This window comes from Bactrocera neohumeralis, chromosome 5, assembly GCF_024586455.1.
Source record: "Bactrocera neohumeralis isolate Rockhampton chromosome 5, APGP_CSIRO_Bneo_wtdbg2-racon-allhic-juicebox.fasta_v2, whole genome shotgun sequence".
Classification (NCBI taxonomy): Eukaryota; Metazoa; Arthropoda; class Insecta; order Diptera; family Tephritidae; genus Bactrocera; species Bactrocera neohumeralis.
This window is the reverse complement of record NC_065922.1, coordinates 25,717,615-25,742,638: the sequence shown is the minus strand read 5'-3', so window position 1 is coordinate 25,742,638 and position 25,024 is coordinate 25,717,615. Positions and strand designations below refer to the sequence as shown.

Here is a 25,024-nt window from a genome sequence, read left to right as displayed (position 1 = left end):
CAGGTGGAAATATGAGAATGTTACGTGGCCAATGTGGTTCTTGGGATATATTTGAGTGTCATTTTTAGTCAAATATATAAAATATTTTGGAATTTTACGCTCCTATAATGGCAAAAATAATCGCCTTGTTCTATTTAGTGTGATATTGTGGACTAGTAAAATTGAAAATTGGTATCGATTTTGGTTGCATTTTTTTTAGTGGTCACAAAAGTGATCCTCAAAACTAAATATTAAACTTAATAGAGATTGAAAAAGTGCTTCGTTTATAAAACTCTCACATAAACTTTTGAAAAGTTTTTGAAATCACTCAAAAAAGTATTTTGATATTATCGCTTAACATTTTTCACACATCACTAATTATTATTTGAAAAAAAATGAGATTCACGGAGAGACTTTCTGCAGTTTTGACACCGGAATGGCGCAGTCAGTACATCAACTACGAGGTCAGTAACAGCTGAACATAATACACCATCCCATAATAACCTAAATTCTAGCAATTGAAAGAAATGCTCTTAATAGCTGTTGACAATGCGCCCACCGATCAATCAGAGTTACGTGCCATACAGTCATATCAAGCAGTTTTCGATGATAAATTCTTCGATCGCTGCGACATGGAACTGCAAAAGGTCAATACATTCTTTGCTGAAAAGTTAGCTGAAGCAAAGCGCAAGCACGTCGCCTTAATAAGTGAAGTGAAGAGATCGTTAAATGACGCAGAGCAACGTGGCCGTGTCTCAGTACCAGACCTCTTAACGGTGCTATCAAAGAAGAAGAAAAGAGAATATCGCTTCGCCTTTAGTGAATTGTATCTCAGCCTGGTGCTGTTGCAGAACTATCAATCGTTGAATCACACAGGTTTTAGAAAGATCTTAAAGAAGCACGATAAGGTCTGTACCAGTTTGTAGATATTACTATACCGAACTCGCAACTATTCCCGCCACGTTCACTTTCAGTTACTGCGCAATAGCAAAGGCAAGGAGTGGTTTCATTCAAATGTAGATAACGCATTCTTCTTCACCAATCGTGAGATAATGAATTTAATACACGACACCGAGGATGTAGTAACCAACTATTTGGAGAATGGTGATCGGCAGCGTGCCATGAAGCGTTTACGTGTACCACCGCTTGAGGATGTACACCATCCTTGGACCTCATTCCGTGTTGGCCTTTATTTGGGCGCTCTAGTGGTATTGTTCTCAGCACTGGGTATATCACGTGAGTGTTTGTTTGTGTGCATCCAACGTAGTGAGCTACTCACCAGCAAATTACTTTCAGTTTATATGACGGATTTGGATGCGACAAATTTGGAAGCCTGTATTCGCCTCTTTCGTGCGCCCTACTCCATAGCTATTTACCTTGCTTTAATTAGCGTTAATATATATGGTTGGCGCAAAGTTGGTGTTAATCACGTACTCATTTTCGAATTGGATCCACGTCAGTATCTGACTGCAGCGCATGTCATGGAAATGGCTGTCGCCTTAGCGGTACTCATTACGATTGCCATGATTGCATTCATACACTCGTCATATTTGCATACACCACGCTTTGTCTTCCCCTTGACGCTGCTCATCACAATGGTCGCACTTCTTATAAATCCTTTACCGATTATGAATTATTCTGCACGCAAATGGTTCTTAAAAGTCATGGTATCCATCGAATTTAGCATTAATCACATCTTTCACATATCTCAAAGGCTTTATCCACCGCCAGGGTCGCGTTATGTGTGCCCCATTTTTCCATGTGGGTTTCGCTGAATTTTGGTTGGGCGATCAGCTGAACTCTCTCGCTTATTGTCTGGTGGATTATGCATACACGGTCTGTTTCTATTGCACCAATTTCGATTTGAACAATGCTTCTGACCCGCCTGCGTGTTTGGCGCGGAATCAGCTACTTTTCCCAGCAGTTTTGGTACTTCCTGCTTGGTTTCGTTTCGCTCAGTGTTTAAGGCGCTATCATGACACCCGCAAAGTTTTCCCATTCATCGTGAATGCGGGCAAGTATTCGATGTCATTTCTTGTGGCATTGTTCGGTTATCTCATGGCTGGCACTCGCAGTAAGTACAAGGAGATAGCGTCAAGTACACTCTTGTTTTGACCAAATTTTGACCTTTTTAGACTCTTATGAATATTTCTTTGACAACCCCTTTGTGTGGTTCTTTATAATATCGAACGTCATGCAAACTGTTTATACTCTCGTTTGGGATATGATTATGGATTTTGGTGTCTTCAAGAAATTTAGTGGAGAAAATATTTTTCTGCGTGATCAAATACTTTATCCGGCGGTGAGTGGGAGAAATATACTTGTTAAAGCCAGGGAAATATTTATAGTTCCTTAAGGTCTATAGGTTATACAAGGTCAAGTTTTATCCCGATATATTCATTATTCATTGTTTTGCATAGGTGTAGTTGTAGTCCGATTTCTTCCATTTCGCACCGTAACATAGGCATGTTGAGGTAACATTATCTACATACCGAATTTGGTCGATATCGGTAGAGCAGATCCTAAAATATGGCGGTGCCCATCGTCCATTTTTGAGCCCGGCTCCTATGAAGTCCATTGATTTATCGACCTTTTAGCTGTTTTTAGCGGAACCTTTATAAGGAGTGTGAGTGGGCTTACAACCCAATTCCATCCAGTTTTATAGCGTCGGTTGGGCTGCTTAAGTAGTTTGTTCTGAACGAAATTGGTTATAACAGCTTCAATGTTATTATGGCTTGAATGTTATATACTAAATTTGCTTGAAATCGGTAGAGCAGGTTCCGAGGTATGTGATTCCACCTAAATGTGGGCAGTGCCACTCCCTTCATCCAATTTTGATATCCGCACTAATAAAGCTGTCTCATAAATTCCAATTTTATGTCTCTGTTGTATTTATGTATTGATTTTTTAGTTGTTTTCAACAGTACCGTTATATGGGACGGAGTTATATTCCGATTTCATCAATTTGACAGTGTCCGGAACGAATCTGGTTATTATAGCTTAAGCGGTTTAGGAGATATGTACATTAAACCCATTATAGGGTGGAGTCACGCCCATTTTTTTAATGTTTGCTGCGCAGATGCCACTTGTTACTGCGATCTCTTGTGCCAAGTTCCAGTTTCGTTTACATTTTATTGGGTCAAGGATCTTTTTGTATACATACTATGAGGTCAATGATCCTTTTTTATATTTAGCCAAGCGAACAACCTTTGTTTACATTTGGGGTCAGTGACCCTTTTGCTTACATTTTATCAGGTCATTGACCTTTTGTTTACATTTGCCTGAGATCACTGATGTTGTTAACATTTAGCCAAGTCAACAGCCATCATTTATATAATATTTAGCCGGGTTAAGAACCTTTGTTTACATTTTGGGTCAGTGACCCTTTGTTTACATTATATGAGGTCAATGAACCTTATGTTTACATATAGTCAAGTCTGCAACTTTACAATTATCCACGTCAAGAACCTTTGTCTACATTGGGGGTTAGTGATTTTTGTTTGTCAACAATCTTTATTTACATTTAGCAGAGGTCAATAAGCCTTTTTGTTTACATTTTATTTATCTTTAGTCAATCCTTTGATATTTCGGAATGTTGTCTATTTGTTCGTTTGAGTAGGTGGATGTAACCTCACATATATAATATATATGTTCATATAATCCAGCTAAATCTGTCAATTTGAAGGAATTTAAAATTTTTTTAGCACATTATACATAATTAAAAACTAACTGATCCCAATAATGCTTTCCGAAAACTCCTCTAATTTTTTGTTGAGGTGAGAAACTTCTTTGGCAAGTATTATTATCAACTATTAGTATATGTATATGCAAGGATTCCAGGAGGTTTTTCGCCAATGTAACGGGTTATGCTGACTAAATTAAATTAATTTTAAAAACTTTGTATTTTAGGGCTTCTATTACTTTGCCATAATTGAGAACTTTTTTTCTCGCATATTTTGGGCTCTTAAGCTGTACATATATCAGCAGGGCTATATGACTGTTTTCCATAGCAATTCAATAGCCAGTGGACTGGAAATGTTTAGGTAATTTCACATTATATACCCCGTGTACTTGGAAAATACTTACTATATATACTTATATGTATGTATACATTTCTTTAGACGTTATGTCTGGAATTACTTCCGTTTGGAGAATGAACATCTTTTTAATGCCGGAAAATTTCGTGCTGTGCGCGATATATTCGTAGCGCCAATTGATCCAGACGATGAAATCCAATTGCAACGCATAATGGATGAGCTCGATGGCACAACCAATCGATCTTCAGCTGAAAATGGTAATGCCATTGATATGAAGGAGGATTAAATGAGAAGGAGAGCGTAGCTACCAAAGAGCAAGGGAGATAAAAATCGTTTAAATTCTTTAAAGCGGAAGTAAACTACGGGCCCTATTCTGTATCCGAATTCGAGTAAATTTTTTTTCGAATCGAGTAGAGACAGAATAGGGCCCCAATTCTTCTTAATGTTCACCATATTTTGTTCCTAATAAATACGAAAATATTACTCATTTAAGTTTTTTTTTTATTATATAATATAATGAAATCATATGAAAATCAACATAGCATATTCATGAAATATTATCTGCAACGCCCGAAACCAATGCGGTGCCGCGTAATATCCAGAAATCAGGTGGACTACGGCTCTCCAATAATATGGAGAGTATAAAATTGGTAGAATGGCCAGTTGTTGAGAGTACACCAGAACGTGCTTGGGTCTTATAGAGTGGCGCATCATAACGATCACCTGGTGTTAGGGATAGGCAGGGTATAAAACGTACAACTGGTAAACGGCTAAAGAGTTCGCCATGTTCGGCATCCCAGAGACCACCCTTTTGCGAGTCCCAACGTGCTGCCTCAATAAATATACCATGCACATTGACGCCAGCTTCAGTCGATTCAGGTAGCGAGCCATAAAGTGCTTCGAACTAACAGAGAGAGAGAGAGAGAGAGAATTATTAGTTTAAAGAAAATTTTCAAAATTCTTATAGTTTTAGATATCTTTCGACTCACATCCTTTCCGCTAACGCGGCGCTCAAACACCGCCTGCTGTATGATAACCCAATCGAAGACTTTAAAGTCGATCTTCAGTGAATCAATGGGCAGCACACGTTTACGCGCATGCGTCTGCAGTAAACCGGTGAGAAAAGATTGTGGAAAGTAGAAACCGCTAATCCAATATGAACGTGGTCCACCATTACGTGCCCAATTTTGTATGAATTCAATGCGACGCTGAAAATCTGTGATGTAATTTGGTAGTGGCTTGATGGAGAGAAAGCTTTTCTTAGCCCATAAATTGGGCACTACATTGGTGAGCAGAGCCTTGAAGACTTCCTCCAATTGTTCGGACATCACGACAAGACCTTTAATAGCTTTAGCGAGATTTATGAGACTGTCGTGTACCACTTTCAAGCTAATATTATAACGATCAATCTCTTGCACCAACACCGTGGTCAGGGAGGGTAATTGACCCTTGGCGTCCAACTGAAATGTTTGAAAAGAAAATTAGTAGTATTTGAAAATGTTGCGTTGTACTTTGATAAACTATAAGCATCAATACTCTTACTTCCTGTTTCTTCTAAAAATTAACTTACTACTGTCAGTGATTCGTGTAGTTCATCTCGCTTTATCTTCGTCAGCAGCACGCTTTGTATATAACGAATGACATCCAACGCCGTCTCATTTTCCTCAGCTTGTCCTTCATCGGCCGCTGCGCGTGGCTGTCCCAACAACAGTGTGCTAATAAAAAAATTCGTTTCCTTCGTCTGAAATACAATATTTGCATTTTGATTCATGCCAAAGATCTCGGGATCCTCAATAGTTGGAAAGTTCTGTACATAATGTATGTATTCATCAACGGTAAATCTTTGTGGATCACAATAGTAGGGATCACCGCGCGAGTATTTGTAGCCTGGTTCGATAATTCTCGGTGACGAAAATGTCTTTCAATACGGTTTTCAGACAACGTTGATCCCAATAGTCGGTCACACGTCCACCCCATGTGATTTCGCCATTTATATAAAATATTGCATCCCACGGAATTTCTTCCACTTTCTGACGATTTATGAAAAACTCCAATGTTTTTAGACCACAATCACGATCACTTTCATTGAATTCGTACATAATATTCCAGCCGAGTGGACCGAATTTGCGACGTTCCAAAATGACCGCATGAAACATACATAGACCGAAGACGATAGCACGCCACTTCGCATGTAGCGCATGCTTTTCGAAGAAAGTTCTTTCCAAATCGTTGAGTGCACCCAAAACATTGGCTTTAATGCCCTTGGGTGGCTCATTTGTTAGTTTTACTGAGTTTTGTAGCACGCTGATAGGAAAGCTCTTTGTTGGCATAGACGAGAGGAATAAACGGAAATCGTCATGCGCCTTGCTTATGCCCAAAGTGATGTTGCGCACAATAGTTTCCATCTGACGCATCCACGATGTCGCCAAATGGCAGTTCTGTAAGAATACCCAGTGACCCAAACGTAGGCTCTTCTCAATCAAACTCTCGGCAATGGGTCCTTGTCCTTGCCCCAGCGAGATTGAATAGAATTTATCCATGTACTTCATTTCATCGGCAAACTTGAGGAAAGCAGCCATCGGATCGGAGCCGGTAGAGAGTACGAAGACCATAGGTGTGATGCTATTGGTATCTGCAAAACTAAGAAAGCAGAAAATTTAAACAATTTCGAGTCTTTAGTTTTAAACACGCCACATACACAGTTTTAAGTTGACTGCCTGCCGCAGACGTTTCCGTGAAGTATTTACCAACGGTGGCCGTTAAGTAGAGTACAACGTGTAGCAGAAAGCGCTCGCGTCGGAAAACGCGTATAAACATGAGTTTGTGAAAAATTGTTAAACGTTTGTTCCACGTGTCGACTGGTGGTTCTCTTGAGGTAGTGAAGTTGAAAACCTGTAAACAAGTTCATCAATTCAGTAGACTAGCTTCAATATACCTAAATCGCACCTCTCTGGTTTTGAGTATTTCCAGATAGAAAGGCTTAGTTAGCGCCGCCGGAAAGCCTTTGAAATATGCTGGCAATTCTTCTTCCAAAAATAGGCAAGTTTCCCAGTCTTCATCTGTTAGTGAAATATTGCTTGGCTTCTCTTTATAAGGCACGGCGCCCACACGACCGCGTGTCAGAAAATTCATGTCGGTTTGTGTTATACGACCCTCTTGTTTTTCGATTGCCGTCGCTAACAGAAAACTAAATATAATCTTATGATTCTCGAAGAGGCCACGTGAAACATTTTCGAAAATCGCCTTCAACTCATCTAATTTTAATTGATTTATGCGTTCTTCGATTGTTTGTTTCGGATGATCTTGACGTATGACATTGCAGAACACTTGCGAGAAGTACTTAAGGCTATACTGGTACATAGGATCAACATCAGCCAAACCGGCAACAACAAAGTAAAGTATGGCGCCACGTGAAGCTAGCGAGCGGTACTTTTCGCGTGTGGCCGTAATGACTTTCTCTGTTTCTTCAGTGTCGATGAGCCGAGTGGCAATAATTAATGAAGTTTCCTGTAAGCTATAGTGTTAGAGGTGTGTGTCTATAAGGAGCGGTGTGAAGCGGCACTTACCTTGGCATCATTGAGCGTTTCAACCAGCTCCTCGTCATCCAAAATATTTCCTTGTGAGTTGTAGAGCAATTTGAGCACCTTATCCTCCAAAGCCAATAACTGCTGCTTGTCTGTGTTGATTTTGACAATGAGATCATTACGCTGTACTTCCATAGCCGGTAGTTCAATGGCCACGATATCACTACAATGTTAAAAGAAAAGGAAAGGAAAATTAGAAAATGATAAGTTTAAGATGGACCGCAGCATTATAGGTGGAAATTTGACATGCACTATTTTTCGAGGCAATATTTTTTTGGTTAAATTTGTATGATAACCTAAGGATGTGTTACTCTTTACACCAACTTTTATATGCCCGAGATTATTGCCTGATTTTCTATCTGAGTTGGTTTTAATAATAAATCGGTTTTGAACCAAGGTGAGAAGGTGAATCGACCGTTTATAGAGGATCAAGGAAGGCTTTTGCTTTGTAGACTTTCCCGATTCCCAAGTTAATTTGACAATCTCAAAATCGATATGTATTTTTTATGGAAAAAGCGTCCGATAATTACTACTCATTGTCTGGAAATTTTCTACGAATATTTATAGCTTAAGTTTAAATCGCAAAACTTCAAGAATTCTTTGAAAAATAATACCCAGACGTTACTTTTAAATGCCTGTGTTAAGTTAAGCATTTTAAATATTTCCTAGTGCTGTAAACTTTGTTAATCTTAAGGAACTCACAAAGAAGTGCCAAAACTTCTTAGAACTTACGCCAGCAGTTGATCCTCCAAACCACTTTCTGTTACCAAGAAATTCACCAACGTAACATTAATACAAATCTCGGGTAGATAATGGGGGTTCGCTAATTTCGTAGTCATGTAAAGCTTGAAATGTGGATCGTAATCGATAACTACATCGCCCAACTTCAAATAGACCCGTCCTTCATGTACATATGTCTCGCGTTGCAGTATCGGCCGAATAGACGGATCAATATTTTCGTCAATATCTTCAAGCAATACCGGAAATCCTTGGCGCACAGCATTTTCCAGCGTACGCAGTAAAGTGCCGTCAGTCATTTTGCATACTATAAGGCCGTTTGCCTTTTCCATATTGCGTATCCAGCGATTAGCCTGCAATTGATACGTGAAGTCACAATCTTGTACAGACAATATATTTGTATTTATTATTGCACACCTGCTCTTGTGGATCGATCATAAGTGGCCAGCGTAGTGCACGCGTAGCGTAGAGACCGTTCTCAATTGAAACCGTGTCTTTGGGCAAGCCATCCATGGTCCATTGACGCATTTCGTATGGATCGCCGAGTACTTTGAGTAGAAAGAATTCACCGCTTGAAGGTATTTGTTGCTCCTGACATTTGGCAACCCATTGTGTGCACATTTCGTCGCGATACTCCGTCGAAAAGGCGCCAAGATAGGCGACGCAAGCCGCTGAGACCAACACATCACCCGGCACACATTGCAGATCTTGTGTTAGGGTCTGATGAAATGTGTAGAAGTGTGCCGATGTGAATAATTAAAATTTTTAGTATAATATCAATCTATAATTACCTTCACAGTTTCTTTCCAACGTATTTCCTCTTCTGATAGCGCCGACGTTAGACGTCCAGCGCGATTGATGCGCCCATAAGTCAAGTCGACAGCGTCTTGTATGGTTTTAAATTCACGATTTTTCTCCTCCAAGTCTTCTTGTAGCGCTTGTATTTTAGCTTCAACAGCAGCTAATTCCTTTTGTTTCTGCTTGAGTACCGTCATGATGGCTTTGAGCTCAGCATCCGCCGCTTCCTTGCGCTTCAATTTCGGCTCGACCACTTTATAAACTTTGGAGAATTTATCCATAGCGATAACCCACATACAAACCGACGAAGCAACTTTGCTGACCTTTTCCAATTTCTGTAGATGAGGAAGTAAAAGATATACGTAAGAGGAAGAAGTTTAAGGAGTTTTAAGTAAATTTACCGCTGGCAGAAAGTCTTTGTGCTCAATATATTTCTTTAGTTTCTTGAGCACATCTTCCTTAATGTGTTCCTTATCATACTCAAAGAGGCGTTTCAAGAAATTCACATCGGCCATGATACGCTTAGCCGAAGCCCAATCGGTTCTGAAAGTATTTTTTTAAACTATTATATTAACTATTTTTATACTTTCTATAAGCAAATAATACTTGGAGCCCAATAAAATGCACACGGCCTCCATGGTGAACTGTACCAAAGCAGGCGGTGTGGTGAAAGACTTCAGTTCATTGATATCAGCTTTGGTCAAGTTCTTTAACGCTTCGTCAGCGTCACGCAAGGCCGGCATCGCGATTTCCAAATCTTTATTGGCATCGTCTGATATCACTTTGCAGACGGCGGCTTTCTCTTTCGCTACATTCTCATCGCGCATAACGGCCTCTTTTACTTGATCCGCTTGTTTCGTATCGAAGTTGAGACGATCAACCAACTGTTTCATAATTGCAGACTTTTCGTCTAATTGTGGCACCATTACTTCCAGTTCTTTTTGCATAACAGCAATCTAGGAAAAAAAATTGTTTAAAGAAGTGGTTATGACGCGTCTTCATTAAGAGGCAAGCTTACAATATCGTTAGTCGCCAAAATTTTATTCAGACCATTGGCGATGCGCTTTCGTTTGGCGATTATCTCATCGGACTTAACCTTCAATAAATTTTGATATAGTTTCAGCAGTTCCAAGTAGCTGCTTGGTGTGGTGTAATAGTGTCGCTTCATTTCCTTGTAAAAGCGTACTGAAGCTTCTTCAACAGTCTGTGGGAAAATAATAAATGTAATAGATTAAATTTCGACGATCGAGCTCCAGAATTGCAATTTAGGTTAATATTTTGAAAACAGTTTGATGATCAATTTTGGGATTTGGAGTCTTGATAGGTTCAGTCCAACCTATTGCTGAGGATTTCGAAATTCATCAGATAAGGACGGGAAAATGGTTTAAATATGACTTCATAGACTTGGACTGTCAAACTCCGTTCCTCTTTAATGAGCAGGTCTACAGATCTGCTTAAGGTAATGGGCTATAATTTTCGAAATGAGAAAGTTTGGAGAGTTGTGAATAAGCTTTATTACAACAGAACTTTAACAGGTGACCCAGGGGGCCAAAACTCTCCAATTTTATAAAAATCGCGGTATAAGACACTTTATTCTTAAACCATTTTATGAAGAAGAAGAAAGTTCATCTTTACTGGCGTAGACCACGCTTACGCTGTATAGCCGAGTTAACTACAGCGCGACAGTTGTTTCTTCTTTTCGCAATGTGGCGCCAGTTCGAGATTCCAAGCGAAGCCTGGTCTTTCCAATAGAGCAGCGGGTTTCCTTCTCTTCTGCTTGCCCCAGCGAGTACAGCGTCCAAGTCTCACGAAAGGGACTTGCCTTGTCTGAAACCTCGTTTGGTATCGAACGGTTCGGAGAGGTCCTTCCCGATCCTAACGGAGCTTGGAGTTAAAAATTCACTTACTTTGTGCATAAACACCGTAGTGCTAGCCAAGGCGACACGATCCTTTTTATCACGCGCAATATCTTGTAACACGCCCAAAGCCACAGAATACAAGGCCTCTGTGGGCCAATTTGAGAACCAATCAATCGTAGTGCAGTTCACCAATGACGGAAACATGCGACAACGTCGTCGAAAGGCGTCACCAACCGGACTCATAGAGAGCACGACATGTAGATTATTGCGTACGCGATTGATGAAAAACTTATAAATTTCGTCACGACTGCAGCCCTGCAAAAATAAATGATAAGAATTTTAGAAATATGGCTCAAAAAGAAACCAAAGATAAATGTACCCCAGCCATTGCGGTATTACAAGCTTCGCGTGCATCTAATATTACTTTCTCATAGTCGTCGCCCTCAAAGAGATTCGGCACCTCACCCGAGTTAAGCATGTTATTTATATCTTCTAGGAACTCTTCTTCGACAATTTGTGTGTCGATCATTAGAAAGACTACCGGATTGTTTTCAATCTGGAATATGTTTATATTTAAGGGGTTATTAATTAAAAGATCTAATACATTATTAGAGGAACTCACGCCCGCAAAACGATAGATGAGTCTCAGATCCTCGTGAAATCCATTAATATCATAGTTGCGTTTCAACTCAATTTGCAGACATTTATACTCATTAACATGGGCCGCGAGCCGTGTCAACGACTGCTTACCCATACCAGCCACACCCACCAACAAACCATAACCGCGATCACTGCGCAGCAAACGCGCTAGACGCACAGTGTGCTCCAAAGCATCCTGAAAGAGTATCAAGCGCATACTCTTGCCCGTCATCGAGTTGTAATCCTCAATGTAGTCGTTGAGTATGCTCTCCAACTTCTTATGATCACCGATCTCTTCATAGATGCGTTCGTTTTTGGGCTTACCGAATATCATGAAATCACCGAAGAGTATAGGCGGTTCTTCTTTTTTCAAAACTTCCCGATTGAAATGTTTCAAACAAACTTCATGCATGATATTATTAAATATGCCCTTATCCTCATCGTTGATCAAACGATCGTGGAAGACACGTGTAGTCTCATGAAAGAAGAGACGTAAAATTTGTATCTCCTGATTATAATGCGTATTGCTCGCTTGTAGAATGCCCTGCACACACTTCGATAAATCTCTCAAATTAAATATGTAATGTGATTTATCCGGAGTTGGCAACATTTCGTTGGCAATTCTCGAGTAAACATCGACACAAGCGTTGACTATGGGTATGGAGAGCGGACGTATGACAGATGAGAAGGAGTCCAGGAAACTAAAAAAAAAAAAATAATAATAATTTCTTGTAGAAAAAGACTAAGAGTAAAACAAATGACAAAATTATACACACCCTGTAAGTATGCCAGCGAATATAGTCGTCAAGGTGTCATTATTCGGTTTAGGCAGTGAGAAGAGCGCGAAGTGGCGCACATAACTGCAGAAAAATATAGTTTAATGAGAGCTCTTGATACGACTATTACTTATTTACCGCGGCGTTAGAGGATTTCGACCACCACCTGGCGGCGCACAGGCGCAACCAAGTACCACATCCAATATCTCCTTCCAAAAGAGTTTCTCACGATCATATAAACCTTTGAAATCCAAAAATTGTCTATGGCAAGAAAACAATGTTATGGAAATGAGCTTTCTTGTGTACCTTCTCATGCTTTTTACCTCAAGAGCTCAATCGCTGGTTGACTGCCGTACGTATCCAACTTTGGCATATTCACATCGTCTATGAAAACGATCACCATTTTACCGAAGGGTGCACTAAGCTGTGTACGCTTACGTTTTTCTAGTTGCGCCTCAACCATTTCTTGGGTACGCAAGCTACCCGTTTGTGCCGAGAAATTCAGGAGCACTGGTACCACATTGCCTTTTGAAAGTTTCTTTAGTACTGAGATTGCTAGCACAGATTTGCCGACACCTGTGTCACCCGTAAACATAACGGGAAATCTGCGCATGAAAAGCAACTCTGAGACGTAGCTAAGGAATATGGAGAAATGGATCATTTTAACAGAGCTAATTGGGTACAAAGACACTATAAGTGCCGAATTTGATATATTTTATAGCACTTGAAGAACTTCCTCACACCTCAGAACTTCAAATAAGCTTGTAAACTCACTGCACTCACCCATACTTGGTTGTATCCACAGTTGGCACTTGCATATCGAAATACTTCATTTGAGGATCAAAAACAAATGTATCAATTATGGCATTCCAGTTTTCCCACTTCATAGTCTCCATACTGATATAGTAATCCCAGAGTGTGCCAGGAGGAAAGCTGTGTACGTAGAAGATCATTCATTCATTAAAAACATGCTGCAAGACCAATGTCTGTCAACTTACTCAAAGTTCGTATCATCTGCCACAATTTCTCTAATCTTTCGTTCGAAACTGTCCTTTTCGGCGTCTTTGAAGTTTGAAGCCACCGCCCACAACACAGACCAACCAAACATTTTACTCAGCAACGGTTTATACTCATTCGGCGTGCTATTAGTCCACTTTTTCTGTTCGATTAATGAAGCCAACAGTTCACAGAGTAGACAAACCTTGGCACTTGTGACCTGATGTATCATATAGGTACCATATTTGTTGGCCCATTTCAATTTCTTATCGAAATACTTGATAAAGAGCGAGTAGAGAAATTCCATTTGTTCAGCGGTCAGTTTACTCTGAACATCGCTTGCTTTCCACGAATCGACTAAGGGCAGCCAACCCAAATCATCGGGATCAACATAAACCATGCCACAGCGTGAGACCGTAGCAGGCGAGGCTTGTGCCAAATCTTGTACTTCGAAAACCATATGTACCCAGGCGGTTAATTTGATGCGCTCGGAGTTCGCTAGACACAACATTTTATTGTCGTCCAGTACGGTATTTAAATTCTCAATCCAAACTGCATCGACGGGACCATCGCATATGATCCACTGATGTATTTCCTCTGCAAAGTAGAAAAGTATGTGTTTATGGTACATTTGTTGTGTAAGCTATAGACCATTTTACCTTCACAATTCACCGCCGTACGCACAGCCAAGCCCAGCAAACCGTCTTGCCATTCGAGCGTCTTTGAATCAACATACCCATACAGCTCATTGATATGTACCGCTTTTGGGTTCATAGTTTGCATGGTCACTGGCCGAAAGTATGGACCGGGAACCTCATTTTCATACAAGTAATTCAATGCGAAAGCCAGATTGTGGAGTACTGCTGTTTTACCGCCTCCTGTCGGCCCCACCAACATGACACCCCAGCGTACGCACATTGTCTCATATAACTGTATGCCTTTACGCAGCGTGATTGCTACTGGCTGTAGATTCTTCAACTTAAGGCCCTCGATCATACCTTCCTCCAAATCGGGATGTGATGAATCCGGTAATTCGACACCCGGAAACAAATCGCTAAGTATGCCGCGAAAGAGCCCGGCATCCTCAGCCAAAAACTTCGGTATATTCGAGTCACGTAATGCGGCGATCAGTGTTATGTCTTCACGTTGATCGGGCGCGGCACGTTTCAGCGCGCCCGCCATGACCAATACAGACTTAACCGCACGCATGCCGAAATCGTAGTGATTCTGCTGACTGAGCTGCTCGCTGCATAGTTTGTACATTTGCACCATTTTGTGTGCGAGTATTTTCGGATATTCGAAACCCTCTGAGTACAAAATAACCTCTGAGATGAGCGCGTAATCCGGCACCATCATCGACATGGGACGGAAGAGCGCTTTTAGATTATCGGGCAACTCTGTGCGTCCGGCATAGCCTGGATTCATGGTGATGAAAACGGCGCAAGATTTGTTCAGCTTGATCTCACGTCCCTCAAATATGAAACTGCGTAGATATTAAAACTCTTTAGTACATATGTACAACTAGGACACAAACTGAGACACATGCTTACCGTTTGGCATTTATTACTTTGGCATTTCGTATAGTAATCAACTGCTGCGCAATGACGGACAATACTTCGATATCGATACGATTGAACTCGTCAAAGCAACACCAGGCGCCACATTGCGCCAAACCAGAGAAGAAACGTCCCATCATTTTATAGTCCAGACCCTCCGAGCAATTGAAAACGACACATTGTTTGGCCACTGCTTTGGCTAAATCCTTAGTTGTTTCCGTTTTACCCGTACCTGCTGGTCCCGCCGGTGCACCACCCAGGTCCATTTGTAAAGCACCCATCAAGCAGAGGTAACAGCGATCTGTTAGTGGTGTTAATACTAGTACACCACCGGCGCCCAAGTATTCATAGTAGTATGGTATATTGGCAGATGCCATGCGTGTATAGACGCTGTCGGTGTCAAAGCTCCAGTAGAAGCGCAACATCTTCAGCCAGTTGAAGTCAGTGCTGAGAAAGAAAAACTCTGTTAATATTGGTAGACAGAAGAGTATTAATATTTGTCGGTTATAAAATACATCCAACAAAGGGTCCTAGATTTTGACATAATATACTTATATTGGTTAGTCGAAAAAGTCTTTTCGTATTTCTAATCAAACTTCAAATTATTATTTTTTATATTTATAATGAACTTTAGTGAATCAAATGTGTACCGTTTTGGTCGACCACTTTTTTCGATTTTCCGCTAGATACAAGGAGTTCTTCATTGTTTGAAAAATGATAGTCCGATGGTGCAAGGTCAGGCCTATATGGTGGATGCATCAAAACTTCACAGCCAAGCTCTCCCAGTTTTTGCCGAGTCATCAAGGATGTGTGTGGTCTAGCGTTATCCTGATGGAAGACAAAGCCCTTTCTGTTGATCAGTTTGGCCGTTCTTATTCCAATTGCTTCCTTCAATCTCATCAGCTGTTGACAGTAAAATGTCGAATCAATCGTTCGACCAGGCTGGAGCAGCTTATAGTGGATGATTCCTTTCCAATCACACTAAAAACTCAGTATAACCTTTCGAGGCGTCTATATTGGCTTTGTGTTCATTTGTTGAGCTTCACCACGCTTGGACCATGATCTTTTTCGCACTTTATTGCCGTATTTGATCCACCTTTCGTCTCATGTTACGATAGGTCGACCAGAGCGAAATGCATCTCTCACATCGAAATTTCCACAATGGAAAGAAGCTTAAAATCTCATCTTTCCAACACTATATGGTATGACACAATGTGATTGGCAGTACTGGAGGTATACGACTGCAACGACATCTATTGACAAAATTCGAAAGGACTTTTTCGACTACCCAATATTATACGAGTAGTAAAGGTCTACCAACCTTACCGCCCAAGTGGGAAATCGAGAATAGTCTCTATTCCAAAAAAAAGTGCAGAAAGCGCTTTCTAGTAGTTAACCTAAACTTGATTTCCAAGAAATCCCAAGTCTATTTTGTATATATTCTATAAACTCACTTTTTCGTCACCTCCTTATCGATTAAAAGTGTTACCGAATCCTTGGCATGCACATCGATTGTTATGAGCGCACAAAGCACTTTACGCAGCAAGGAAGTTATGTCCTTTCGAGTCAGAGCCGCTAAGGCAGCCAAATTTTTGAAACATTTCTTTTCGAATTCCTTCATTTTTTTGAGCTTCACGGATGGATCAGCTCTTGGGCTATCCAAAATAAAATGAACATCGGCAGCCCATTGCTGCTGGGATATAGTTAACACCACCTGATTTGGATGGTCTGAAAAAACAAAAATAGTTTTTTTTTTTAATTTTTCAAATTTAAAACTCGGAATCCAATATTTACCCTGAAACCATTCATCTCGCTCCTTAGCCGGATAACACTGATAACCGAAACGCATATACCGCTTGACGGCAATAAACATTGCCTCTTCGACCTTGCTGAGCCACTCTTCGACGGCACCGCGTGCTTTGAGTCCTTTACCGAAGAGCAGCTTTTCGCCTTCGGGCGAAATGAAGGCAATTATATCATTGGTCGGTATCATTTTGCCACCATCGCCGCTCTCCTTCTGACCGAACTCCAGCCGATATATAGCGTCGAAACATTTGCGCAAGTGCGGCTGTACAGCCTGTGGCACACGTGTCTGCGCCAATATCTCGAGCAGTTCATCATTGGATAAGAAGTAGAATCTGTAATGAAAAATAATAATATTTAATATCCATAAAGAAGTCATACAATTTGTATTACCTTGGAAAGACGACGCGCTTCACTTCGAGATATGCCTCCAAACCGCGGCTAATCAAGTCCAGTAAGCGATTGTTTTCATTGATTTCATCAAAGGTATTACGATCGGTCATCACGGGCAGCGCTAGTGCAACCTTCTTCGCATGACGCATAATATTTTTGAAGCTCTTGTCGACAGCGAAAAACATTTTGGCCTCTTGCGGCAATTGCCGTTGTATATCAGGCGAGGAGAATATTGCTTCTAAGTAAATCCATGTTGTTTGACAATTCAACCAGACCTCTTTAGATGAAAATGAAGGGTAAATTAGTGAATGAAAAAATAAGGAGGCGGTTTGGAGACAAAAGCAAAATGGAAGGGTGGGGTTAGGGAGCAGGATTTAAACTTAGCTGGTTTTTATGTTCATGAATAATGTCTATATCTATTACAATCCAAAGTGGTTTTATACTGGGTTCAGCAAGTTAGAAGCTGAAAAAGTGTCATATTCTTACCCAACATCTCATTGAACAACTCCATCAGCTCAATCCACTCTTCTACTTTAGATTTTATTGGTCCGACAAACTTCGAAGCCGCAATTGTGTTGATGTTCACCGTCGAATCGTCCAAGATCACTTGCAATTCCTCCGTACCGGCTAATATAAATACGTCCTTTTGATCGTGATGGTTGACGATCGCCAATTCCGTTTCCTTCCAAATATTTTCAATAGTTTTAAGCATGGCTTCGAGCTGTGACTCGCCGGTAGCCTGTGAAGAAATTTCCATCAGTATAGCGGCCTTCTCTGGTTCGAAGGCGCCAGCCGCCTCGTAGGTGGATATACGTATGCCCTCTTCTTGGAATACGCGTATGTTTAGTGCAGTCTCTATGTCGGTCCAATGACGCTATGTTTAAAAAATAATTTAAATATGTAAAAGCATAGCGAAACAGAAATAAATGCATAAATTTACGGCCTTTAAGTTGGGATTTCGTAGGAAACCAATAACTGGCAGCTTTTGTCTGAACTCTTCGGCGGAGTTTTTCATCTTCGGCACTATATTGTTTGGTGGTAAATATTTCTCGAACTGCAGACAGTTTTTAATAATTTTCATATTCAAATTATTCATATCTTCCACATTTAAGTTATTGAATTCGGTATCAACCCAAGTGTCTAAAGCGGCAAACCATTCGTCCAGCGATTGCCATAAATTGCTGCGTAGACGGATTTCTTGGAATGTGTTGTCCATTTCGAAAAATTGCGATATGTCAATCTGCGTTTAGAGAGTAACATTTAGAAGTCAGCCACAATATTCACAGACTTTTTATAAACCTGTTCCCATTACCTTGAACTCCTTCTGATAGCCAATATACTCTTCAGCACGCTCTTTACAGTCGCTAAGCCGCTTGAACAACTCGTCCAACATGCTCTTTGCTTTGGCACTGCCGGTTTTTAACTGTTCATGGGAGTAGAAATCAATTTAAGTTATTAAGAAAAGTCTTAATACTATTTTTTCCTCCTCACTTACATCTAATAGTTCTGGGACTTGAACCGAAAGCGCTATTTCATGTATCTCTTGATACAATATCTCAATATCGGCTAGCATGCGTTCGTCTAACTGTTTTATGAACTCGGGTCGCTTCCCTTGTGCCTCCTTCAGCATATCATTACCTCTATTCACAAGATCTTCGCAATCCATATAGTCTTCGCGCCGCTCATCATCGCATGGTATTTCGAATTCTTTAATGATCATGAAGAGATCGTGCGCATAGTCGATATCGGCGAAAAGCTTAGTAAAGTCTTCATCAATACGCTCCAGCATGCGTATATGTTCGACAATTTCCAAAGTGGTTTCCGGTTCGGTGCGTATGAGGCTGATGACATCGTGTGCCTCTTGAGTAATACGATCTACCTCGTCGGCGGCTAGCCTGTAAAATATTGTAGAAGTTTTAGTAGAGGTTTTACATAGACCAAACTGAACTTAAACGAATGTGTTTCAGAGCTGCAAGATATCGCAAAACTCTGAAGGAATATTTCGAATCTTAACCTCAAATTTCACTTGAGTTTAGTATCCACATCTTCTTTGGCTCTTGAGTCCATACTCACTTTGGTATATATGTAGCAAGCACATTTGTTAGGCTATGACAGATCGGCGTAACGGTTTCTTTGAAACTCGATTGGGTCAACTTTAAGAGCCCCAAATTAACAACCGATAATATGCCATCCAAAGCGCGTACATTATTGCAGTAGCGATTACAGTAAGCCCTCAATGCATCCAAATCTTAAAAAGGAAATAAGAATTGGTACAAAAAAATAATATAATTTTTGATTTTTGAAAACACCTACCTCGCTCCGATGTAAGCAACTTCGGATCTGTCGTCATATCTATCTCATAATTGGTGCGTATAGTTTCGAAACGTTCGGCATAGAGCATCGCCTTTTCATACGCATTGCGTATGTAAGCGAATATAAGTTTACTGAGAGAGAGAGATAACCGAATTACTTCGAAACAAAATTATATGAAGTCGAATACTCACCGATCGGTTTGAAATTGGACATCGGTACGCAAGAGGAAGTTCAAATCTGGTGCGGTAATTGCTAAGCGTTCCTCCTGGCGACCCATGATGGAAGGTCTAACATAGATGTAAAGTGATTGAGAGCGAAAAACGGAGTAATAGAAAGAAAGAGATACGGGATTGCAAGAGTTTAAATTAAAAAAAGAGAATCACAGTGGTAGAAATCAACTAATTGAATATATAAGCTACATACTCTGTGTATTGGTTGAAAAGCTTGTCATCCGTGTAGTTTTCCATTTCGGTAACTGTCTCCAAAATCAACGAAGATATACGTTGGAAAATATGCTTCAGTACCTCTCTAGTGAACAAAAAAAACATTTGTGAGCTATAAAATAAATATTTCACTCTACAGTTTTATTCATACTCGGAGGGATCCACATCAATACGATCCGTTAGCATATATAGCTCTGCGATGAAGAATGGATTCTATAATAAAAGAAGACTACATAAATACCGACTTGGAGTTAATTTTTGTTGTAGTACCGCTGGTATATTTTCCGGGCGTGGAACTTCGATTTGTTCGTCTAGTCTTTGATTTTCTTGCAGTTCTTCCATAGTTGGTGCGATTTTGTGATGCATCGCCATGGATTCAACCAATGCTCGAAAGCTCTTTGCGGTTAGTTGATGCAACATATGATACATTAAATTGTCACAATAGCTGAGAAAGCTGAAAACGGATTAAGAATAATGTCTTGATGCAACAGAAAGTAAAAACTATTGCCGAATAATAAAAGATATCGCTTTTGAGATTTGAAAAAAAAATCTTTGTCGACAATGTGTTTTTAGGGCAAATGAATCTCGATCACACATTCATCCGAACTGGAAAGGACCTTTACGAGCCTTCCGATATTAAACGAGAAAGACAAAAAAATGTTTCCGTTAGGACTAAAACAATTCCGAGTAGTACTAGAAAGCACCAAAATTGGCCTGTCGAATTACTCAAAGCTAATACGAATGACGTTCATACTATCATCTACTTCAGGATTAGAAAAGACTTTTATGAGTCATCCCAAATAAAACGAGGTTTCATGAAATATGTAAATATTTCGCGTAACTTTTTCTATCCGATGTTGGAGCATAGATGAGACTCTACAGCTCTAAAAGAATTCAAGACGGTAGAAGTTGATGAGAAGAGTCTCTTTTACCTGGCTTCGCTTTGCTTGCATTTCGAATATTGAAGAAACGACCCAGGCGCGCTGTTGTTATTATAAGCAGTTTTTAGTGAAGCATCAAAATCGCTTATAAATCGGTAAATCGCCTACGCCAGTAAAGAAGAAGAAGATGTTGGAGAATTGATGAAGACTATATAGCTCTAAATGAATTCAAGGCGGTAGAAGTTGAGGATGATATGACCGAGAGCCTCTTTTACTGAAGGGACCGAAATGAGAAAAGCTTGGCTTTGTTTGTTGTCTTCGATCCGTTAGATTTGGTTATGTTCGAGGGCTGATCCAGATATCGCACTTGATTATACGTGTTCCTTTGTGAAGGCATAAAAATAGAACCCGATCTAACAAATCGGTAAAGCACCTTGTGTCTAACAGAAATTTGCTAAGGCATTTAATTTCTATTCCCACCAGCTCGGTGGGATATTTGAAAGTGTGTGCTCCCGAGTGTTTAAGTCTTGATACTGTAAACGAGAGACCATGAAGAAGGAAGTGGTGATATGTTTCCACCTCGTCTTTTTACATACAGTTAATGTAGCTGGCATCTTACAAGTTTTCCAACAGTTAATGCCGTTAGAACCGCACAGCTGAGGACAAAGAGCTCACTGAATTGATCTTTGTATAGCTCAGCTATACTGTAGTAGAATATACGAGGAAATGACTCGATGCCATTAATTGAGTGGATAGTAATTTCTCAGAAGTAGGCTGCGATTCCAAGTAAATCCATTAAGGCAGTGGCATTAACCACGACTTGGAAAACATTTCAAAGGTCAGGAAGTCTGAAGCTGAAGTTGATACAGACTTTCTGACAATATATCTTTTTACCAAGCTTTGGTCCATCCATAAAGAAGTCTCTTTCTTTTAACGGATTTTTCTCATTTCATAACTCCCTCACATGTAGGTGAGACAGAGACAGACTTTGGTTTGGCGACTCCATGATCCAAACGATCCGAAATGAATTTCAGATTCTCTCAGTCTGATAGCAACTTTCGCGACCATACACCTTTCGCCAATAACTTTGGACACTAAATCTAGAATAGCATTATGTGCCATGGTTGGAGTGGACCTTGGCGCACCTTACTTGCAGATGAACATTGTTATCGATTCGAGCTAACGAGGAAAAGTTGAGGCTAAAGGTGGACTTGGCCGAAAAGAAAAAAAACCAGGCTCGAAAAGAAACGATATCGGACCTTTCCAATATATTAAATTGACTTCCGAATAGATAAATATCACAACAAATACAATTTCTCGAACTTACTTCGAAAGCATTTTGCAAAAATTCCGCTTCTTCGCACGGTCCGTGAAATTCATGGCTTCCTTCATTTTCTTAATGGATGGAAAAAAATTAATTTCGTCCGTCGGAAAGAAACCGCGCTGTACTATAGCTGCAGTGCAGGCTTCAACTGTCGGCGACGAGATAAACAAAATTAAATAAAATACTCATTTTCACACTTCGGTATACGAAAACTCACATAACATCGTCTTTGAGCGATCGTGGAACTCGCGCAGTGTCGCTTTCATGCGTTCGTATACGCGCATTTGCGTCTCCAGAAAATAGAATGGATGCCATTCTTCAATAACTGAAATTTTAATTAAAATAACGGTACTACTGAACACCAAAAACAGCATAAACGATATAAAAACGATTACCTGCGACATTGAGAAAGGACAACTTGTTCAACTGTACAATATCTGCGCGAAACTGTAGTATCGCCTTGGCTAGTGGTGGTATGGCAATGAAAAGATGTTCCCTCAAGTAATTGCGCGCGTCATTCTGCTTGCGCCATTTCACCGTTTTCTCCCAGACTTTGAAACCCTTCCACACACGAAACACGGCAAAGCTATGTATCTTAATGATGCTCAGAAACTGTTGAAACTCCTGCTGCCATTGTGTGAGTGGGGTGAAAAAGTTCTCGGACAAATGCCAATAGGTGACGCCATGTCGGCTCATCGTGAAGTATTGATGTTTATTCGGTAGGTCTGCATATTCCACTTCCCTGTTCGAAAGATGGTGGAAATATAAAGGGTGTATGGAATAAGAAGGTTTTTCAAATAAAGTTTTATGGGCAATGTTCAACTGAAGTGGTCGCAAAAGGTATCAATCATGCATGAACTTTATAAATTCAGTATTAGAAATTTAAGAGTATTGTTTTATAAAAATAATGTCTATCTAAATTTATTAGACTAATATAATATATTTCATTCGTAGGGGTGTGAAAAAATCCAAAGATAGCACACTGTTCTTTTCCGGTACTCATAAGCCCTAAAAATCGATCTAAAACCACTTTCAGAATGTCATAAAGCATAGACTTTCCAATCACCATGGAGTAGTTCCTAAAATAATCTTAATATTTCAATTTCCTGAAATATCTCAGCGGCACATAGAGGATCTTTAAAGTTAGAATGAACATTTCGTTGTTTATGGACCAACCTATTCTAATACGTATCATCAATAGTTTCCAGAGAATCCACCATACCATCGATAAACATTGCTTTTTAATGGAGCTTAGTTGCCAAATATTGAATTAAGCTCATCAAAGCACTATTTCTGAGCTAACCTATGTCGAAATGTACAAAAATAATTGACCGAAAATGTTCGCGATTTAATTCCATTTTTTCGCCGAAATGAATATTTTAAGTTACTGTAAGCAACACAAATATTGTTCGTTTGTCAAATGTCAAGGTTTACGATAAAGTTGTGGCCGTCATACTGCAATACTGTGGTGCCCAAATCCCGAAATATAAAAGGCAACCTACGTACTCAGTATAAATTAAGGCGCATATTCCTCTATAAGTTTTAACGGCAATTGCGCTTGTATACATCCTAAATGTAGGCAACATTTTACGTTTTTATATGCTCTCAAAAAAAAAGCATTCAAGTAACTTTTGATTTGAAAAAAATATATATCCTTTCTTCATTAAAATCTGAATACCTCGCGAACGTTTTAAATTTTTACCACAAACCATATTCCACTCTTTGCAAATACTCACATCAAACTGTAGGGCGTGAAGTATTCGCTCGATTTGCTGAGCATATAAGTCAAATAGACGAAGCGGTCATCGGGATATTCGCGCGCACGATTAATTAGTTTATTCAAATCCGGTATGAGCGATGCACCTGTCTTCATCGCGACCGTTGGACGTGATGTTTTGTTATCTATGGCGCTCGCGCGTCTGCTGACTTGCGGTAAATTCGCGTGAAACGTAGCCTTCTTTCCCTGTAACGGTGCATATCGTATTTGCATTTCTTTCGCTTGAGAGCGCAACTTCTCCATTTTCCTGCGATCCATGATTTGTTATACTCCTTTTTTATTTTTTTATTTTGTTGTTGCAAATATTTGCGTTATATTTATATATATTTATTTGATTTTTCTTAATTTTTCCGTATATCAATATATTCTCACAATTTTTCTTTGTTGAAGAATAATTTTCCTTTTCTGAAAATCAAAAATCAAATCAATCAAAATTCGATTGTCGTTTAAGTTGTACAGTGGCTTTCAGTGAAAAAATATTCTACGAATTGAAAGTATTTCTTTACAGTTGCTTTCAGTGAAAAAAAAAATTCTGAAATGAAAGCAAATAATTTCTTTCCAAGTTGGCCCGCTTATCAGTGTTCACCTCGTTTTATTGGCTTTGCTATGGCAACATTGACGTTGGGAGGCACCTGTTGATTGTTTGTTTATATTTTTGTTTATTTTTCCTGAAATTTTGTTTATTGTTTATATTTTGATGTCACTTAGGCATTGCCATAGTAACGGAAGTTTGTTTAATTTGATTTTTGGTTTTTTTAGCATTTGTTCGAAATGTGTTTATTAGGGTTTATCGTGGTTGTTTTTGGCAACTAATTACTTTTGTCTATTTATTTAACATAAAAGATTCTGAGATTCTTCAACATCTTAAGTTGATATTATTGATTCGACTATCGGCATTTACAGCTCTAACGTAGAATATTAAAAAGGGCAACAATCATCCCGCGATCTATTTCTGCTTGAGAAAATTTGAATTAATTATTTACATAACATTTGGGCGTATGGATTATGCCCTTATACTAAAAGAGTTTTTTGTCTAAACACCATTGAACACAGGACCCAAATGTAAAAGAATGTCATATGTCGTACATATGTATGTATCTTACTTTTGATATTTCGTTAAATCTAGTC

The 25,024-nt window shown here is 39.7% G+C and overlaps 2 protein-coding genes across 2 annotated transcripts; one reads left to right on the top strand and one right to left on the bottom strand.

Moving 5' to 3' along the window:
- Nucleotides 1-374: 374 nt before the first annotated feature.
- Nucleotides 375-4,302, top strand: LOC126760147 (xenotropic and polytropic retrovirus receptor 1 homolog). The gene is made up of 8 exons (XM_050475585.1): nucleotides 375-443; nucleotides 495-887; nucleotides 954-1,215; nucleotides 1,276-1,646; nucleotides 1,711-2,053; nucleotides 2,115-2,281; nucleotides 3,889-4,022; nucleotides 4,101-4,302. The coding sequence occupies exons 1-8, from the start codon at nucleotides 375-377 to the stop codon at nucleotides 4,300-4,302; spliced, it is 1,941 nt and encodes a 646-aa protein (XP_050331542.1).
- Nucleotides 4,303-4,563: 261 nt separating this feature from the next.
- Nucleotides 4,564-24,154, bottom strand: LOC126760140 (dynein axonemal heavy chain 6). The gene is given in 40 exon segments (XM_050475578.1): nucleotides 4,564-4,920; nucleotides 5,006-5,476; nucleotides 5,587-5,937; nucleotides 5,939-6,656; nucleotides 6,715-6,908; nucleotides 6,963-7,523; nucleotides 7,583-7,763; nucleotides 8,333-8,691; nucleotides 8,756-9,058; nucleotides 9,130-9,471; nucleotides 9,538-9,679; nucleotides 9,743-10,092; nucleotides 10,155-10,340; nucleotides 11,044-11,310; nucleotides 11,375-11,551; nucleotides 11,618-12,335; nucleotides 12,411-12,494; nucleotides 12,549-12,671; nucleotides 12,734-13,045; nucleotides 13,194-13,343; nucleotides 13,409-14,003; nucleotides 14,066-14,889; nucleotides 14,957-15,409; nucleotides 16,417-16,690; nucleotides 16,757-17,100; nucleotides 17,159-17,435; nucleotides 17,645-18,032; nucleotides 18,099-18,398; nucleotides 18,471-18,581; nucleotides 18,654-19,053; nucleotides 19,232-19,406; nucleotides 19,472-19,602; nucleotides 19,663-19,758; nucleotides 19,895-19,999; nucleotides 20,066-20,127; nucleotides 20,185-20,368; nucleotides 22,123-22,267; nucleotides 22,337-22,444; nucleotides 22,515-22,861; nucleotides 23,856-24,154. Coding segments are annotated over 40 exon segments (11,964 nt in total).
- Nucleotides 24,155-25,024: the final 870 nt, after the last annotated feature.

What these genes read in the sequence shown, in the direction of transcription:
- LOC126760147 (XM_050475585.1), top strand. Translation starts at nt 375, where the DNA reads ATGAGATTCACGGAGAGACTTTCTGCAGTTTTGACACCGGAATGGCGC. An exon ending in CTCAGCACTGGGTATATCAC is followed by an intron (nt 1,216 to 1,275) that starts GTGAGTGTTTGT and finishes AATTACTTTCAG; the next exon opens with TTTATATGACGGATTTGGAT. An exon ending in TCTCATGGCTGGCACTCGCA is followed by an intron (nt 2,054 to 2,114) that starts GTAAGTACAAGG and finishes TGACCTTTTTAG; the next exon opens with ACTCTTATGAATATTTCTTT.